The 20,637-nt window shown below is 35.2% G+C and overlaps 1 protein-coding gene across 4 annotated transcripts in view; it reads right to left on the bottom strand.

The window, feature by feature from the left end:
- Positions 1 to 3,828: 3,828 nt before the first annotated feature.
- The window catches only part of LOC141903166 (phosphoribosyl pyrophosphate synthase-associated protein 1-like), a 104,379-nt gene continuing 87,570 nt past the window's right edge, over positions 3,829 to 20,637 (bottom strand). For all 4 annotated transcript variants that reach the window (XM_074791191.1, XM_074791189.1, XM_074791190.1 and 1 more), the window contains 3 exons: positions 14,826 to 14,896; positions 13,318 to 13,464; positions 3,829 to 5,269 (listed from right to left, as the gene is read on the bottom strand). In XM_074791191.1, coding sequence (XP_074647292.1) covers positions 5,111 to 5,269; positions 13,318 to 13,464; positions 14,826 to 14,896 — 377 coding nt within the window. In that variant the 3' untranslated portion in view covers positions 3,829 to 5,110. The remainder of the gene's footprint in view (positions 5,270 to 13,317; positions 13,465 to 14,825; positions 14,897 to 20,637) is intronic.

A 20,637-nucleotide genomic window follows, 5' to 3' on the forward strand; every position in this document is an offset into this window, starting at 1 on the left:
AAATCTTAAAATATTCTATTACTTTATCTGGTTTCATAGCATCTAATTCTTGAAAAGTAATAGTCTTAGTTAAAAATTGTTTACACTTTCCGCTAGCAATCAATAGTTCAAGATGGTGTTTACAATATAAGTAGTATTCATAATCTATATTACAATTAACTTGAATATTATTTTCAATTTTGGTTGGAATATCCTTATTATCACTAATACCTAAATCATCTAATGTTTTTTCAATATCAATACTATTCTTACTCGATTCCTTTGACATTTTTATTAGAGAAATTTAATGAGAAAAATGTTATAAGTATTATAAAATGATACCAGTATCTCTTTAGATTAATACTAGCTTAGTTAAAGGTAAATAATTTTAGTATTAGTTATTGTTTTTTTAGTATTTTTCATTTGTGATATAAAGGATTCTTTTTTGAAAAGAAAATATTAAAAAAACGATAACTAATACTAGCTAGTTGAAGATATGTAATTTTTAATACTTTTTATTTAAAATCTATTATTCTTTAACCACTCATTAAAGACTCAACGTATTGTTCATTATTTGGATTATTGTTCCATTGATCAATAAATTTCTTTGCCTTTGTTAACTGTTCTAAATATAACTGTAAATCTAGTTTATTAGATTTGATTTTATTTTCTTTCTTTTCAAGAGGTCTTACATTTTTCCAACCCCAAATAAGTTTTTTTATTGTATTCATCATTCATGTTAAATTTAGATATTGGTAACGTATGATCAATATGAAAATAATCTCCATAATTATCTATATTCATTTGACTATCGAATTGAAATATAATCCATGATTTGAGAAATTCATCTGAACAACCCAATAAATTAGATAATGTTTCTGAATGCATTTCTTTGTTGAATAATTGTGTTAATCTAGATCTTAAGCATTGTTTCAATCTAAAATTAAGATCTGTTTGATATCTTTCTCTCATATATTCTGCCATATAATAATTATAATGTTCTATATTATCTTCTCGATATTGTTTGGTATATAGTTTAGTACAAGTTTTACAGCAATATTGAAAACCATCTTTGCTAATCTTACGCTTACTAAATTCTGTTAAAGCTAATTTATCTAATTCACACTTAGAACACTTCTTGTAGTATATATTTATAACGCCAGTGTTATTTGTAATATTGATAGTTTGTGGTTGTTCTGGTTCCATTTTAATATCAAATTTTTTTACTAAATTGATTTCTATATTTGGAGTTATGATATTTTGATTTAAGATGGTGTGATTTATTGCTTCGAGTATAATATTTTCCACAATTACATAAAACGCTTTCATTAGGATTATATTTAGGCGTAACAATTTCATTATCTAAGTTACATTGAGTTCCAACATCTTTAAATGATTTTTCATTATCTAATTCACATTGAATACCAATATTTGATGAATTTTCATTATAGATAATTGGTTTATCATCAAAATTTAAATAATATAATTGTCTTTTTTCAATTCTTAAGTTAATCAAATTATTGTAACCTCTAGAAAGTATTAAATCCTCATTTCTTTCATTGAAAGGAGTTTCAAGAATATTTATAATTTTTTCATCTAAAGTTCCTTTATGATTTAAAACTGTATTAAATATGTTAGGATTTTTGATTCCATTATCTATCAGTTCAATAATTAAATATGCTTCATTTGATAATATTTGATTGGTTATAGAAATATTATAAATTTTATATTGTCTTCCATACACTAAATTTGTTGCTGAGATATAATTTTTAATGTTAAATAATGAAAATAAGTTATCATTATTCTTATTTCTAATATGACTTTTAGATTCTAAATGTTTTTTATAATATCTTTTATCACTGAATGATTGATTACATGTATCACATTTGTATGTTTCTTTTTCATTCTTTAATTCATCAAATTTAGTTTCTAATATATCATCTTCATATTCTAATTTCAATTTATTCTATAAATGTGTTTTAGTTTTATTGTGCCTTGCTTTTTGGGATTTATCTATATTGATTTTACATGTTGAACAGTAGTACTTATTTGCTTCCATTTTAATACTAAAATTTTTTTTAAATTGATTTTAGAAGTTATTCATTTATATTTTATTCATATATATATGAATATTTTAAGAGTAATAGGGGTTTAGTTGTTTCATATCAAAGGTTGAAGGGGCGAGTGAGTAAAAAATAAAAAATAAATTCGAGTGTGCGAGAATTTATTTTTTATTTTTTACTCACTCGACCGTTCGACCTTTGGTATGAAACAACTAAACCCCTATTACTAGCCACCCTCTGTTATGTGACATCATATGAATTTTAGGCCATCCCATATTAATGGTCTGTTTGCCGTAACCCGACCGACCCGACTTCAAAGGTACTTTTTTCTGGGATTCATTGAAATAAATTTTATTTTTGATAAAAACGGCCGACCGACCGACACACTGCCGACGTATGAGCTACGCATGTTTGAATTCAAGTGTGCATCGTGTGAAAACATGCCTTGACATGTGGCCTAATTTTAAGTTTTCCAGGAAACTGGCAGTGTTCCAATAAGCTGCCATTTATTCTCTTAGTGACTATATTAAAGCTGGTAACGTAAAAGCGCGCACATATTCAATGTACTGTTTCATTTTTAACACAGAGATGACGCTCTGGACGAAGTTATAATTTTAGAATAATTCTCAAAATCTACGCTATTAGACAAATTTCACGTGCTCAACGTAGATGATTTCTGCGATATTGTTCCATGTAAAAAGGTGATAAATTTTTTGCCCAAAAATTTTGCAAAAAAAATTCTACCTACCTACCGACTCATCCTGAAAGGTTGAGTCGGTGTTACGGCAGACAATTATTTTGGGATGGCCTTATTTGAATATTTTTTTTCATATTGTGAAACATATTTTTTTTTAAAATATAAAATAGTTTCCCTGCTGAGACTACCTGTACCCTACAAAATTTTGGACGTGGACCGCGACCAAATGTATATCTTTGGTTTTATTTGACTACAAAATAATTCTTTAAGAAAGATCAAATACAATATAAACTTGTGGAACTTTGAAGTCACGAATTAAAAAGATTTTTCAAGCAATGCCCTTATACCAAACAACATCTAGCTTTCAAGCCACACTTTACCCATGGGCAATTTATTAAAAAACGCTTTGAACGAGAAAAATATATAGTTTAGAACTCGTTCCTTAAAAGATGCGAATTCTCCAAACTGCGTCTCGGTTCCCACGGCACCGTCTTAGTATCGAGACGTGGCGTCACTATCGTCCATTGTTACCAGCTAATGACAGATTTTGCCTCTACTGTCATACTAATGAAGTAGCCTAGTTTAGGACGATTCCCACTTTTTAGCCTACTTGGGATTTTAGACCCAGCGGGCTATTGCGTTCACTTGTCCATCCGTTCGTTCGTCCGTCCGTCCGTAGACGGAATCCAGTTATTTTGGGAAGTTTTGAAGACGCTTCAATGTAATGTCTTGATATTTGGGTTACACTTGTATCTACCCTAGACACATCTTCAGCCCAAAAACTGGCCCTGTCAGAATCAAGACTGGCAGCCATTGTTGTTCGCCAAAATCAGCACTTTTTACACGTTTTTGAACTTTTTGAGGGAAATTTTGAAGACGCTTTGATCAATTACCTTGATCTTTCGTATATATTTGAATCCCCCCCCCCCCCAGGGCCCATCAGCATAACAAAAATTTGGTTGATCGGACTCAACCTTTCGACCTTTGATCCGAAAATACAATTATACACTTACTCACATTGTATTCAAAACAGAATCAGAAAGATAAAGACATTAAAGAAATAGCTTTTCTAATAGAAATATATTTCCCAATAATTCAACATAATTCAAATTTATTCTCAAAATGCTTATCACGTGATCAACTGAGCCATTGCAGATGCCAGTAATCGTAACCGACATAAGCAGGGAAGCAACTGGGAGGATCTCGTATCTCGCTATCGGAATCGGAGCGCAGTCAACATGCGCTGGGCTGCGATCGCTGTTGCTCTCAGTTGCGTTGGTAGGAGTCAGTAGGCGTTGCGTTGCTTGTAGACATAAGCCAGCCTTCAGGCGATCATATTTGTTTTTAGATGCAAGAATGGCGTATTAGATGTGTATTAGATAGATCAGCTTCAAGAATATATTCCAGTCAGGTCGCTTTGTTCATCTGGTCAAAATCTTTTAATGTGTCCTTTTACAAAATCTAACTATGGCATCAGCTCTTTCAAAGATTGAGGACCAATGCTTTTGCCGATGGAAGACTGAATTTCTCTACATAGATACTGACTTACTTACAGCCGAAGTGAGCCGAAAAGATATCCCATCATCCTTAACTGCCAGTTTTTAAATGATTGATTCAATTTTTATTTGAAACCTTATACATATATGCACTAAATATAATTTCCCTGAATGCCGGTGCCAAGATGATGTAGCTGGTGTAGCTAGTATTATTAGAAATCATGGCCATATAAAGAAGAGTTTATGTGAACATGTGCAAATTAAACCTGTATCTATGAAGTAACTAACCTTTGATGCCGAGGTCGGCAAGTACACGTTAATTTCAATGAATATTTCTACAAACTTTTATACATATCAATAGGGTGACATATAAGTACCGCCCATAGGTACCTTTATTGAAATGGTGGCTTTCGACCAGGACTAATACTAATGTCATAGAATGTCACTGTTACTAATAATTGTATTTGCCCTCTCAAAACTTTTAAATCATTATATTACATTAACAAATGAGAAATCTGGTTGTATTAATGCAAGCAACATGACTAAATTATTTTCGACAAAACAATTTTTGACTTTCAACAAATTATCAGTAATCATAAATTACTGCTTAATGGCTTAATGAACAACACCTTTGAATGTTATAATATGTTTAATAAGCATCACATTTAAATGTTATAATATTTGTCCCAAGCAGTTAACATTCTGGTTTGTATTTCATAATACATTCAAATTAAATAACCACATGCAATGAAAAAAGATGGAAAATCATCATACATTTGGAAACAATCCAGGTATAAATATTTGAAAAATTATCAATATCATCAGTCCAAACTTGGACTTCACCTTTCTGCGGCTCTATTTAGATTAAATGTATCTCAATCTTCAGTGGAAATGTTTTGAAAGAGATACGACATTGACTCATTGTTATGAATACGCCGTATTGCTTCAGACAACATGATACTGATATCGACAGTCTTTATTTTATGGCACTGCATTTTCTGTACCTCGTGCGGAACTGTGTTGGTAACCACAACCTATAATTAGATAATATCAAATTCACTTACTGAACAAATCTATATGGATGAAATTAAAAGAAATGCAAAGCAGTGCAGCAAAAACAGGTAGTGATGCACAGTCATGTCCAATGTACCACCTCTCCATAAACCGCTATACACGTTTAGCAAGGAGTTTTTTATCTGGAACAGCGGATTGTGTTTTTATGTTTAAATATTGAAATCAATATTTTGCCAGCTCATTTGTAGCTAAGAAAATATATTTGTAGATTTTTCCTATGTCCATTAATGGATCTAACCCTTAGTCTTTGTCACTTTTACCCGGATACAGTTTTGGCAGCTCAAGTAGGCCGTCTTGTTTATTGAGTATTTTGTATGCCCAGCGAACTGGCACTATTTTTGAATAAGTGATGTAATAGCAATATAAACAACTCTCAACTCGCCTGCCCTCGCAACTAGTTTAGCTCTCATCAGGTAATTAGTGTCTTAATAGGTCATTAAGATTTGGATGAACCAATCGCTAGAAGTTTTGGTCACTAATTTCTTGATGGGAGTGTCTTAATCAACTTGGTTTTTGGCAGCACAGATTTGATCACTCTGTGCCTGCTATCCAACTGATAAAGACGTAAAATAAACTGGTATTAACACATAAATTCAATCGTTTGAATTTTCAGGTGAGTTACCTCAATTTTTCATAGTTAAATCTTTACATATGTTTTGGCATAAATGTGTACCTAGGCTTAGCTGAGATATCAGACCTTTATGTATTACGTAAATTAGGTACTGAGAGTCAATTTTTATAGATTAGGTATTTAATCTAAAATGACAGCTAATGATTATTTGTTTGTAGAAATAGGCCTTTGTATTAAGTATGTAGTAAAAGAAAAGTCATTTTAGGACAATCTCAGTTACGAGCTGATGAAGTATGAGTAATCAAGTAGTATAATATTCGATTCTATTCTGTGTATACTGTAACTAATTATCATAATACTCTGTGCCTGCTATCCAACTGATTAAGACGTAAGATAAACTGGTATTAACACATAAATTCAATCGTTTGAATTTTCAGTTTTGTGAAATTTGCAACGCGTAAAAAGTCCGTTGCTAAACACGCTTTCAAACAATAGTTATTTCAAAAGAAATTGCATTCGAAATGTATTGAGCAAGAGGCCCATTGACCACGAGGTATTGGTAGATTATACTATGTAAGGTGGTTTATGTTTTCCCTCTGCATGTAAATGTACAGACAGTGCGTTTTGCAGGACCACAGACCTTACGTTAATTTGTTGCAACATACAACTTTCATTCATGTTAAAATGAATAAGTTGGTGGGATAACTGTCAAGTTTCGATAACATCGCATGATAAACTTTTGAAGCGATAACAAAGTTGAAGCATCGTTTTGCAATTACTTAATGCAGATCTTGGGGCCAATTAATAACATCATCCATCATAACATATTGAATTTTTCACAGACTGCAATTTACATTAAAGGGTAACTGACACTTTTTTTTTCAAAATATGATGTATTCTATTGATCTATACACTCATCTTCAACCGTTCTGTCCCAAAATGTTTAGTTTACGCGCAATTTGAGATTTTGTAACAAGATTTTTGACCTCATTTCGTTGTTTACATCGCTTACTGTTCAGCGCCGGCTAAATCAGCAGGTGCGTGCTGCAACGTCATTACAGGCAGAGCTGAGAAATAGCGTCTATAGAAATGCGTTGAATATTGAGCAAACTGCGTGTATTTTCTGTTATATCTCAATGCCAGATTGTTTTACAGCTTTGAAACTGGCTAGGGAGGTAAAAGGATCTATTGTCTATTGCATAAACCTATTTCAAAGAATCAATGAGTAATTTGAATAGGCTAAATCGATCAAATTGAAGATGCAGATCTCAATCCGCTGCTATGAAGCTATTAAAGTAGACTATGCTAAGTTCTCAGCACTGTTACTGCTGCTCCATAGTTCACCTATAGTTCAGCACCACAAGCATACTACACAGTGTCTTATGCGATCACAGATTTCGATCTCGCTAAAGAATAAATAGATTCATATTCGTTTACTATTTACTATTTTTCATAGTCATTTAAGAATTAAGTAGTTTGAAAACTAACATTTCAAAAATCTACAAAAACTTTCATAAATTTCTACAGCCTTTACAACAAATATTCAAAGGATTAACGTTTTTCGATTAAAGTTTCACGCTGCAGAAGAATTTTGATAGATTACATCACAAATCTTTCACAAACATTATTTCTTAATTTTAAAATAGGATGGATGAGGAAATATTCTAATTTTGTGACCAAAGCCGCTACCAATACGAGGTATATTTCAAGAAGAGAATTGAAATTGTTCTTGCGGCTAATTCTGTCTAAGTTTCATCAGTTCATAAGTCAAAATATTCTTAGATCTAACCATAATCTTACTTTCCTTCACTAAATGATAATACAAAACGATGATTTAAACATCCGTGTTCCTTGCTGTCTACTAGAAAATGCCATGGACGGCTATTCAAATCCTATTCTTGCGCTTTGTTTGAACGGATATGGTCCGTTCAACAGCTAATTATAAGCATAAATATGTAGACTTTCAAAATCAAGAGGCATTTTGTCTCAATTCGAATGCCAAATAGGTATAAAATTAAGTTGAATTGCTCTTGTAGCTTATTTCCTATTCATTTCTATAGACATCATTTCCGAGCCGTTACTTTAGTGACGTAGTTCTATTAATAGGCACAGTACCACGCGTTCAGCAGAAGCAATGTATACACTGAACAGGTGCGCGAACATCAAAATCATCAATTCTGACTAGATTGAAAAGATTTTTCCAATTATGAAATCACCTAGCCTTACTATATACTATAATATATCGTTTAGTGTAAAAAGTAGAAAATCTTTAAAAAAGTGTCTCTTCGTAAAAATGTAATTCTTTATATATTTCAATTATAGCTACGTAACCGGATAGAAACAACATCACTGCCGTTTAAGAGTGGTTTCGTAGAGCGCTGAAGGCCCTGCGACCCCTTAAATTTGTCTAATGCCCTGTTCAAAAAGTGTGTCGTCAAAAATACTGTCCACTGCACCACCCACTCGCAGACAGCCTTGCTGATGTCTCCCTGAATTCCCTGTGGTAGTGTTGTCATAAAACATGGCATCTCTGCACTAGCCGGCATTCGGAAGAATTTGTTCAAACCTATACAAAAGAAGCCCAGATGCCTAGTTTATAAAACAGTTGAATTTTCTGGATTTCAATAAGAGCCTATATACATTTCTGGAAAAGGTCACATTCATCGCCAAAAATAGTTTTAAAAAATCCTAAAGGGCAGAAAACAATTTCAACAAGAAACAAAATTCTTAATATGGACTTTCCTAAACTTACATGAGTGTATACTTAATCAACATCAAAATTAAACATTGGTACTCTCGGGATAGAGAATATAAGCAGAACAAATGAAAAATAGTGAAAACTGTTGGATTGAATTCAAATGATGGGAGAAGACTGACTTTTTACAGATAATTAGATCGAAAATAAGGACGCTAGAAATATCAAGAAAAAAAAAACGTCTTTTTCAAATTATGAATGGAAACGCATAGGCCTACCTATCTTCGGCATGGAGTTTTGGCAGAATTTCAGAGAATCCATGCTTCAAGTAATCAAAAAAGCCTAAGATGTCCCCCTTGATTGAATTCAGAAGTTTTCATGAAAATCTGTCTATTGCTACGATTTCCATCACACACAGCTGCATGATGATTCATCATGCATGGTAGTGGGTTTTCCCCACTGACTCAAATAAACTCTCCACGTTCATGGTGTGACGATTTCTATACACTGTGTACGAAGTTTGATAGACAATTTATTTTCGTAAATTGAACAATGTCTAAGTTCCCAATTTTACTGCCCTTCTATAAAATTCACTGCTTTTCACGGCCAGCCGCAACGAACCCTGGCAGTTGAATCATTTGCAGGCACGAGGTGCGCTTTTCATATACATGCACGGATCAATACATCACATAGCAGCGAGTCTGTCACGAGCACGTGTGTGAAGCATGAATATATGTAAAAGGGCATGCGTTCTTCCGAAACGAAATGTAGTTCCAACAACAAATAAATATCTAAATTGATAAATAAGCAATCGATTCCGATGAAATTCAATCGAGTTAGAGCTTTTATAACTGCATTGAATGTTTTAAAAGTTCCGAAGAGAAACTGAGCCTAGTTTGGAAGTTATTTTGTACAAAAGGAAGAAAGTTTCATATGCGATAAAATGGACTTCGCTAAAGCGAAAGTCCATAAAAATTCAGATAATTCTTTGAGTTGCTAAAAGCATGTTCATACTGCAAAAAAAACATCGTAATTATTACAACTGCACATGTTTTAGTTGCTTCTTGAATTATCATGGTGGTTCATTGTTAGTGTCAGGAATCTGTCCTCCTCAAATGGCCTGCACTTACGAAACACTTATGATATTTTAGGACCTGTCTTCTATATACCTTGCCTTTAGCCTCATTTGCAATAAATATGCCCGTTTGAATAAGCGCTACGCCGAGATTTGGGACTGGATCCGTCCCTGATTACTTATACTCAGTAAGTGTGACTTTATTTTAAGATTTTGACTATTGTCCCAAAAAATCCAAAGTTTTACTATGTACAGAGGTTAATCATTTTGAATCATTTTCGAAAATAGTGTTGTATCATTAACTCAATCTAATGCTTTTGTTGCAACAATGAAACAGACTGAGACCATACTTCCTTGTGACTTTGTTTCTCCATTCTAACATGGACGTATAAAATAGTTTATACGTCCATGGTTCTAATGAGCTTAAAAGTTGATCTAGTCGGCCACCTATCTACCCTGTACATTATTATTTTTAAAATCATGATCAAGCTAACAATAACAGACCCGGCAGCAAAAGAAATGAAGTGATTACAAATGTAACCAGCCGTTACTATATTTTATAATTAATGATTAATCTTGAATACGCAGTTAGAGTTAAAGTTTGACATGAAATCAAAAGGTACAGCGGCTGATGCCTTATCTGTATCCCGTACGATACTGCCACCTTGCAAAATTCCTGTGCTAGCGCCAACAACTATTTCCGTACAGCGCTGCCACCTAACACTTTAATACTTCCAATACATGTAGGGTCAATATTCATTCCTTCAGTAGTTACTAATTCAATAGTTATGCACAGTGCAATATTCTATCTTTGTGAAATAAAAGATTATTAGAATATTAAGATGTTTTTTCTTTCAATAAGTTCTTTCAATAATTAATAGTAATCTCTTCATCAATTATCTAATTTCAATCACATGTCATTACGAATTGTGACCCAACTCTAATGATTTCATTTTTAATGTTTAATTTTTACAAATATTGTTGACAATATTATTATTGACTTGATATACATTTAAATGTTTAATTCAAGAAACCAAACAACATTGACTCTCCTATAGAATTAGTTTTCAATGTTCATGGAATAAATAATTAACCAGGTATTGTTTTTGTTTTCAAGATAGGCACTTGCTGTGGTGAGAGCTAGACTTGCCGAGGATTGTTTCCGCCATCCACAGAAAGTCTGAAAGTAACTAGGTTCGATGATCCAGTTATTTAATTTTACTGATTAAAGACAAATAAGTGAAATTTTTTTCAATAAGGCCGTTCCCAGGTTGTCATTTATATACTTAAGTATCAGTTTGAAAGTAGACCTCAAAAAGTAGGAATTAGAGGGTATCTGACCTTTAAATCCCGGTAATTAGATTGTTTGTGAAACGATGATTTTTAGTGTTTCATCTCGTATCCGACTTGTTAAAGATTGCAATCGGAGATCAAAATTTTCAAATTTTATCGAACTGTGGATATCTAAGTAATTCAAAGATCAATATCAGGTGTGAATAGAACATTCAACAGCATGTGATTAGTTTTATATTAGTGATCTGCAATGTCGCAGAGGATATTTCTTGGGTGTAGACTTGACACCCAGCATATTTTTCACCTGATCGCTATAATTTGGATTGAACACTTTAAGAGATTCAAGTGTTTCTGAACGTGTTATTTGTTAGATATACATAGTTATCAGATCAGTTATTTTCCATATTAAAATGGTTGTTTCAAATTCAGTGCAACTGGAGATCGATGCATAATGACATTTTTTTTTAAATTATTTAAGTGGATCATTTTGAAACTGACAGTGTGGTGTACTTGGATTTTTTCTACAAGTTGTTTGCACTGGACTTTCGGTGTATGTGTGGACTGCTGGAATGGTTATCATAACGCATATGATTGGAGCTGTATTTTCAGTGTGTGAATTTGTTCATTTCTATTACAAGAGCCCCAAGGGGCACTAGCTTATCATAAAATGTGGGTTATATTTGTCAAAGTACACTCCCAGCTTAGAGTCAATACCTATAATTTACGCAATACAATCGTGTTTTGGTAAGTAGCACAAACAGCGACTGGAGCTGGCAGGAACAAATACCTTTGATAAATCTTAAGTCTTGGTCTTATCAATTTGAATGCGGAATAAAATTGAATTTTCAGAATTTGCTTTATAAAACAAAATTGAATTGGATTTGATGTGTAATTTGTGCAATAAAGAAAAATTGAATTGGAATTTTGCAGAATAAAATTTGATTTAATTTGCACTTGATCACATGGCTAATTAGCATATCAAGGTCATCCATCCGATTTAAGAAAAAGCAATTTTCCTGGACTTCGCATAAATGTCAATAATATTTTCAAAGTCAACTAAAGATTTCACAGAAATCGATCTTGAAATGCTGTTTTAGATCTTAAGATAAAACCCTGAAGTAAAACGGTAGACAATACTGCGGGTTCATATGGACACCTGCTGATCTCTGCGGCTAAGTCAATCATAGAGGAGAAAAAAAGCTCATATGAATTTTAACGAGGCCCTTTTTCAAAATTCAGCTTCATAGGGGTTGGAGAATGGATAATGCTCTAATGAATGATTAGTATGAATATATGCTCAGTTGCACAGTCAAAGAGCCTTTGCTCTGGGAACCATGTCATTTAAATTTGCTCCATTTGTATAGTAATAGGCTCAGCCTATGGCTGGCCTAATAAAACTGACTGTGTAAGTCCTGCGTTCAATGGAATAAATTTCGAGTGATTATCATCAGCTGCTAGGAAGAGATTCCCCTAATCCGGTTTATTTTTAGTCATCAAGAAGGTGCATCAGAAGAAAACCCGTTATTGCTAACGTGCAGCTTTATTTTCAATCGTTTTTTAGATAATGCATCACTGCTTGACCCCTTCTCACCTGCCACATAAGTTTCTACCAAAAGCCATTAGAAATTAACAAGAGCCCATGGGGCACTATGGCGAGCCTATCACATTCGCTTTTCCTAAATGATGCTGGGTGTTATTTGCCAAATTCTCTCAATACCATTACACAGTACAATCGAGTTTTTAAAGTAACATTGCTAACACAGACAGGGAGATGGCAGGAATGAATACCCCGTACCTCAGATCAATCTTTTTCATTTGTCTAATAAATTTGAGTGCGGAATAGAATAAAATTCGATGTTACAGAATCACAGAAGAACTTTGCTTTCTGATTGGCTATATACAACTGATATTTTGCATTCAAGATTTTTGCAACAAATTTCCTGTAAATTTCAATGAGGCCTTTTACAAAATTTGGCTTCCTAGGAATAAGAGAAAGGATAACGCTTGAATTCGTGATAATGTATAAATATATTTCCAGTTGCACAGTGAAAAAGCCTTTGATCTATGTCATTTAAACTTTGTATAGTAATGGCTGGCTTAAAAATCGGTCAAATTAAATCATCCGTTATGAAGCAGAGAACATCAAGAACATATCGGACCCAAGTTTTAGAAGGGATATTAGTCTACACAGGTTAAAATCTCTGTAATTCCATAATCTCTGTAATTCACGTTACCTTACTATTCATAGATCAATAACAGTTTCAACTAAGTATATCATATCACAACTGATACAAGGAATTTTGTATACTCCACAATGACGGTTTGCACTGTGTGTAGCAAACTTAGCTCTACCCAAACAATACCACATACTAACCTCATCAATACACGATTCTTCGATAAGTCTTGGAGCATCCATAGACAACAATCCATGAGTAGCCATAACAAAGATCTTATAAGCTCCTCTTTCTTTTAAAACTTCGGCCGCAGCCACAAATGCTTCCACATCATCAATCAAATCATCCTAAAATGAAAAAAACAATAATTTATAGTTACAAATATATAGTAGGGTAGGTTCCAGTACGGAATTTTTTTTTGCAGTGAAAAATGAGGACTTCAGATGAAGTTTTGAAGTAACAGTGGAACTATCTAAAGTATGATAACTTATATTGATGTACAGTGTATATATAGGTTACTCAGTGACATGAAGTTGAAGGCATTGTCAATAAACCACTTTCACAAACTATTACAAACTCACAAACCAAACCATTTGTTGCCAATACATTTATTACTCGATTTTTGAACTACACACATGCACTAATAAACATTAGTGAACATTAATGAACATTAAACTAAATGATTGATTGAAAATTTCAAAACAGCCACGAACCAACACCAACCATACTTTAGAAGAATGTGAAATGAACAAAAAATATAGCTGCAACGCAGCGATAACAGATTTTCTGAGCTGCAACTGCACTCGTACTATCGTATAACATTGGCTGCACATTATTTTGTCGCACAATCTGGAGAGACACCATATTGAATCCATCAAATAACACAGGCTTAATTTGTGGTACTGCGAAAATGATAGAAACAGGAAATACTTGTTACGTAATTCAGAACATCAATGGCAATTCAATTATCATGTCAAATTCCTTCCAAATTCTCAATTCCTGACTCAAATTATATCCTAGAAAATTGAGTTTTTTTGCACTAAATTCATGTTTGATACTATGTCAAATAATCAAACGTTTAATGTTTATCAATATTTTTTTATTTGATAATTATTTATATTTAATTTCTTTATTGTACAAAAGCAAAAATGTTTTTAGTCATTATGGAGCTATAAAGGTATTTTGAATTTGAACTGTCTTAGATCATCCTCGCTTGCCTGGTTTTGATTGCGTCCTGCCGAAGCTCACGCCTAAACAAAGCCTGGCCGCAGACCCTTCATTACTCTATCATTACACTTCCTAAGATTTCTTTGTGGACAGTTTGCCGCTCAGCAGCCACAAGTCTATGTATTAAGCCCATCAGATGTTATTCACCGGCAGGTTCGCTCTATCAATACCAAGCATCTAATGGTATTGCTGACAAAGGTAAACCAAAAAACCTGGATAACACTTGAATGCATGATTTATATGAATATGTGGTCAGTTGTACAGTGAAAAAGCCTTGGAAACCATGTCATTTAAATTCGCTCAATTTGATAGAAATAAAAGGTTCAGCCTACAGCTGGCCTAAAAATGTAACGATACAGAGCAAATGTACAGGTTGGCATGTATGCCCAATATTTATAAGAAAATCAAAAACTATATATATGTAGATAAGGAACCTTGGCCATTATCATAGCTGAGAGGTAAAATATCATTTGATACTTACAACAACAATAGCTATTCTTCCACCAACGTCTCCAACCACATTAATTGGTGGTTTTTCTTTCGCTTGCAGAACTGAAAAATATTGTACTAAAAGCTATAGCTGTTGGTATTTTTAGGTAATTATCCCACAGTATAATACATAAGATGGTAATGGATAATTGATAACAATATAACTATTCAAGATTAAACCTACGAAGAAATGGGATTTGTCTATTTACCCCCAGAATGGCCTATCAAGCATTCCCAGCATTTTGGTATAGTTTCATGATTTACACACAATATCTAATATGATATCAAATAATTATCATCATAAATATTCAGGATATTTAGGAAGACACCAGGAGGCAAGGTTAACTACAATCAATGTCCCTCTGTCCATAGTCATTCAATTTGTAATTAGCTCATCGGTTTACGAAAATCTTAAATTGTTGTAAATCTGGCAAGTTATGCTTTTGTATTTACTACCAGGAGACCAATGTCGCTCGAAAAAGAAGTCGATAAAAGGGGTTATCGGGTACAGGTAGCACGATAAAGGATTCCAGTGATAGAATTAGACTTTTAGAAGATAGAATAACCAGGTTGGAGGTAATTTTGACGACTCCTAGATCAGAGAATCAGGACAATTTAAGTGCAAGGTTCTCTGCGCAGAACTCAAGAAAGGTAAATAGCGGTCCCGCAGGCATTTCCGGTCCAACTGTAAACATTGACTCAGTTAATAATCCCCTGGCGATTGACAAATGCATATGCTTCCACTCCTAGTGCCGGACAGTCTTCTCAGTCCTTACAAGCCTTTTTGGTGAAAAAGGACGCATTGCAATAAGTTCGGCTGGACGGTGCTCAGAGTTGTGTGAGTCAAAAGTGGGCTTTAAAAATAGGAACGGGAACTGGTGTCGGTTTTGGGTTAGGTGGCCGGTTACACTGAAACCGCCTTTAAATAGTTGTACACCCAGGACAATGTCAATGGTAGTTCACCCACTGACCTTAGTCAACTCTGATTATTTTGGCTGCTCAAATGAACTTCATACAATCGGAATTTACCAGTGTTTTGGTACATAGTTCATGCGATGACACAGCAAAGCTGTTCAGAACATTTCTCCAGACCAAAAATTGAGAAACTTACAAACTGCAGCACATATAGCCAATTTGAATTATCAAAGCGATTACCATCTGTTGGTGGTTATCAACAGAACTTTTCACACGGATTCCGAGGAGGCGCTGGTAATTTGTCACGGGATTTCCCAACTACTAGATCCAAGAAGGACAATAATAGGAATGAACGCGTATAGTAAGCTCTAAATGTTAAATTCGGCTCCATGGCAAGAAATCGGTTGCTTTAAAAAAGTATTAGACTAGATTGATTACGGAATTCGTATTCCATTTTCTGAAACACCCTCAAGTTTTTAGGTTCAAATAGGTCTTTCCCGGTGAAAGAACTACGTTGTATTGATGCTACTATTGCGGACTTATTGTCGTGGGGAATATTGCGACAAGCAAAACATCAGCCGAGGTGCATCTCCACTTTGAACTGCGTTACTAAGGGTGGTAAGCTACATCCTCCCCAGGCAGGGATTCTAACTTGATGGCATCGCTACACTCAGCCACAGCACAAACCCCTGCTACACTAGACCGGGTGCGCAGGTACATGCCCAGCTTTGTAGCAGGAAAACTTGCAGCACTATTCAGATTGCTTGTTGTATAATCGCTGAGGTAAATTTCACGCAAGAACTATTAATGGGAAAACCCGGGCTAAAATAAAACGGGATTTCTGATTGGCTAATCATGGCATCATCTAAACTGCGCATGTTTCTGCACACTCGGTTTAGGGTGGCAGGGTTTCGTACTGTGGCAATGTCGATGCCATCAGATTCGAATCCCTACCGTGCGAGGATGGGTAAGCTATGGCGTATAGTTGATTTGCAGCGTGTTAATGGATATTATAGTGTCCCAAAAATTTCTTACGATCTGAACACTGAGGTTTGTGATTTTCTTGAACCATCGGATGATCTGATAACGTTAGATATCAAAGACGGATTTTTTCACATACCAATTGCATAAGAATTCCGTATATTCCTCGGCATATCTTGGAAGAATAAATTGGGGCATATCTTGGAGGAATTGACTTTGGGGCCAATCAGTATGGGTAAAATCGTCCAACTTCTGAGAAATGTTGGCAGTTTTGTTGGTTCTACAGGCGTTTCCTGCGGATATTCACAGAAAGACAGTTCAGTTGCGGTTGGACGACATATCGACACTGGTGTACATAAACTACCAGGGCGGACCATCCAAAGAATTGTATTCAGAACAGTATATGGATAACGGCAAAATATCTAGCAGGATGGAAAAATACGCATACTGAAAATTTGTCGAGGACCCTGAGCCCCACGATTGGGTGTTCCTAGACAGGATCTGGGGATTACACACCATCCATCGGTGTGAGTCACAGGTAACGGCCCAGGTGGGTCGTTACAACAGTCAGTTTCTAGAGCCAGGTACAATAGGGGTAGCCTGTCTAGCCCAGCAAGATTGAGGTATAAACAATAACTATGTAAACCCCATTTCGTTTAGTGTCAAATATTTTAGAGGTGGTAGTGACCCAAAAAGCATTGGCTACTATTATCGCCCCATGGTGGCCAAACAAGAATTGGAGCAGAAAGCTACAGGAGCTGAGTATAGACCACCCAATCTGGATTCCAAACCACCCGCGGGCCTGTCTAAGCTTATGTGTGTGCCTGGAGCTATTGCAGAACAGAAAGTGGCACCGATATGCCCGGCGGATTTATGGCGGCAATGGTTACAGGCTCGCAGGTTGTCGGATCGGGCAGTGAAACAATTCTCGAGTGCGGTCTACTCTCTGTTCTTATGATAATTGTATATCCCGTTTTTGGAAATTACTGAGTGTAAATGGCATAGTGTTTCCCCTATTAGATAGGGAAGATGTCATTACTGATTTTTTATGCGTGCTCATTGTCATGTTTTTATAAAGCCATGGGACTGGAATCCCCAGTATCAAGCCCAGAGGTTTCTTTACTACATTCTGCTTTGGTTAAATCTGGTACATCTGCCCCTGCTCAGCGAACCAAAACTGCCAGTGCGGCCATTCTATGATTTATTCTTGACATGGGATGATGATGTAAATTTATCACTTAATGATTTAAGGTTGAAGTGTATTACGCTTATGGCACTTGTATTTATGGTACGTCCCTCGGATATGGCTCTGAGGGGTATGGGATTTGAGGTGTCAAGTGGGTTATTTCACCCATTAGTGTTTTCAGTCGATAATGTTATGTTTCAGCCAGATGGTTCTCTGACAGCGAACGTTTTTGGTATAAAGAATGACAGTGCCAGGTCAGGTTTCGAGGTGAATATCCCAAAAGTTTCGAACCCTAATACATACATATTGCGTACTAATTCAAGTAGAAGTGATAGTTGAAGGGCCGTGTTTCTTATGTTGCATGCACAATTTAAAGTGTTACAGGCCGGTGGGGTCAGTAAGGTATTGCAACAAGCTATAGTTTTGGCCCGGGCTTTCTGGATTTACGCCTAAGAACTTCCGCTCTGCAGAAGCTACGGCAGCAATGGATGCAAAATTACTGCCGGAAACTGTTTTCATGAACCATTGTGTGTATCCTAGGGCTCTTGGTACATATACTGATGATATTCAGAACTAAGTTTTATTGTGGTTGTAACGTGTTGTTGTCATTGAACTGTTTGAGGTACTTTAAAGGTTAATATCAGCTCTCTACTATGGCTTTAACCCTTAACCTGCCGGCAGCTTTTATGTTAAGTCCTGTGTGTGCCAGGTGATTTGCGTGTTAATGAAATTTACCCATCAAATCCTCATAATTTCAAACTATTGTATATAGGGCATTGAAACTTCACAAAGTTGTAGTTTATAGTCATAGCCACGGGATAGTGCTGAAAAATTAAATTTCGAATTTTTGAAAGAGGGAGTCCACCGGGTGGGGTCATTTATGGGGGTCAAGTGCAAAACGACCCCCTAGAAAGTCAGAATACCCACAATTTTGTGTTACTTTGTTGATATTCATAAATAAAGACACTGTAGATTACTTCATCCATCGTTAAAACCTTTATTATGCTTCTTGTTACAGTCTAAATGTTTGAATCTTTATCAAAATCGGAAAATATCCAATTTGAGGTCAAAACTCTTCAAAATATCAATTTGAGAAATTACTTCCGGGTTCGGATTCTCAAGTATTGGCAGTGCCATGCATTAAGAACTAAGTCTCAATGCCCTGTGAGGCGCTTGTGACATAAAAACAAACTTTAAATGCGAGATAGGTCGGGCTGTTGACTACAGTTGCCTACGGCAGTACCCCAGCATGTCAACTACAGTCGCCTACGGCAAGTTAAGGGTTAATAATTAAGTGTTACTGCAATTGATACCGATATAGGTTTTGTCTTGTTAGGAACTTGCACCGTAGTCATTTTTAAGTAGCTTATTGGTTGACGACAATCTTAAATTGTTCAATAATTGTTCAATAAAGTAAAATTGAATTGGATTTGATATTTTTTGCAGGATAAAATTTGATTGAATTTGCAGTTTGAGCACATGGATAATTAGCATATCAAGGTCATCCATCCGATTTGAGAAAAAACTATTTTCCTGAATTTTGCATACTTGTCAATGATATTTTCTGTAGTGCAATGAAAATATTCCTCCCAAAACCAAATCAACTAAAGATTTCACGGAAATCGATCTTGAAATACAATTTTAGATCTTAAAATAAAACCCGGAAGTAAAAGGGTAGATGATACCGCGGGTTCACGTGAACACCTGCTGATTTCTGTGGCTAAACCAATCATTGGGGAGTCTTTGCTTTCTGATTGGCTTTTAAAAACAGATCTTTTGCATTCAGATTTTGGCGAAGAAGCTTATATCAATTTCAACGAGGCCCTTTTTCAAAATTCAGCCTCATCGAGTTTCGAGAATGAATAATGCTCTTGATATTGAAAGTTGAATCGTTTGTTTCAAAAATACATTTACTTTTCATGGATTTCCTGTGTTTTGATATCTTATTTCTTATTAGACGACGGATATTGTTTTATAATACATTTCCAAACACAGAAAGGGCAAATGGAGGGCGAATAGTGCATTAACTTGATTCCTGGTTCTATCTCACCAGTAATTAGGTCACTACAGAATCCCATGAGATAGCACATGTGGTATCGCCAGTCAGTGTGCATTTGGCTTCGCTGGAGATCAGTCGTTTTTTCTTACAGTGTGCTGGAACTGTTCTTGTGTGTTTGTGTGTTACTGGATTTTTAATAGCTATTGGATTTAATTTCTTCGTCTGTTGTTGGATTACTGTTATTAACTGTTGTACTTGGATATATATTTACTGATCTACGAATAATGGCTGAAAAAGGCTATTATCTGATGACGAGGATGCCCTTTTGGGCCCTCGCAATAAAAATACCCACTCCACTGGAGGGGATTCATGCCCTGTGAACCCCACTGGGGACAGGGATGAAGACAAGATGCACCCCACTGGGGACAAACTTGCCACCATAGAAAAATCTATGGAGTCAATTGCGACAGCAATGACAAAGATGGGGGACGCTTGGCAACAGATGACCAAGGCTGTCAATCAAACCCCAAAGAAAAGGCAAAAGACATGCCATGACATGTCAGATTCTTACCATGATGAGAGTGAGGCCGAGGTTGAAATGTCGTCCGATAACGGGGACGACGATGTCGCCTTATTATTGTCATCTCAAAAAGATGAAAATGGAGGGGACGGAGAGGAAAACCCCTCGGACTCAGAGTCTAAACTTAAACTCCTCGATATGGA

The sequence above is a fragment of the Tubulanus polymorphus genome, chromosome 4 (genome assembly GCF_964204645.1).
Source record: "Tubulanus polymorphus chromosome 4, tnTubPoly1.2, whole genome shotgun sequence".
Classification (NCBI taxonomy): Eukaryota; Metazoa; Nemertea; class Palaeonemertea; order Tubulaniformes; family Tubulanidae; genus Tubulanus; species Tubulanus polymorphus.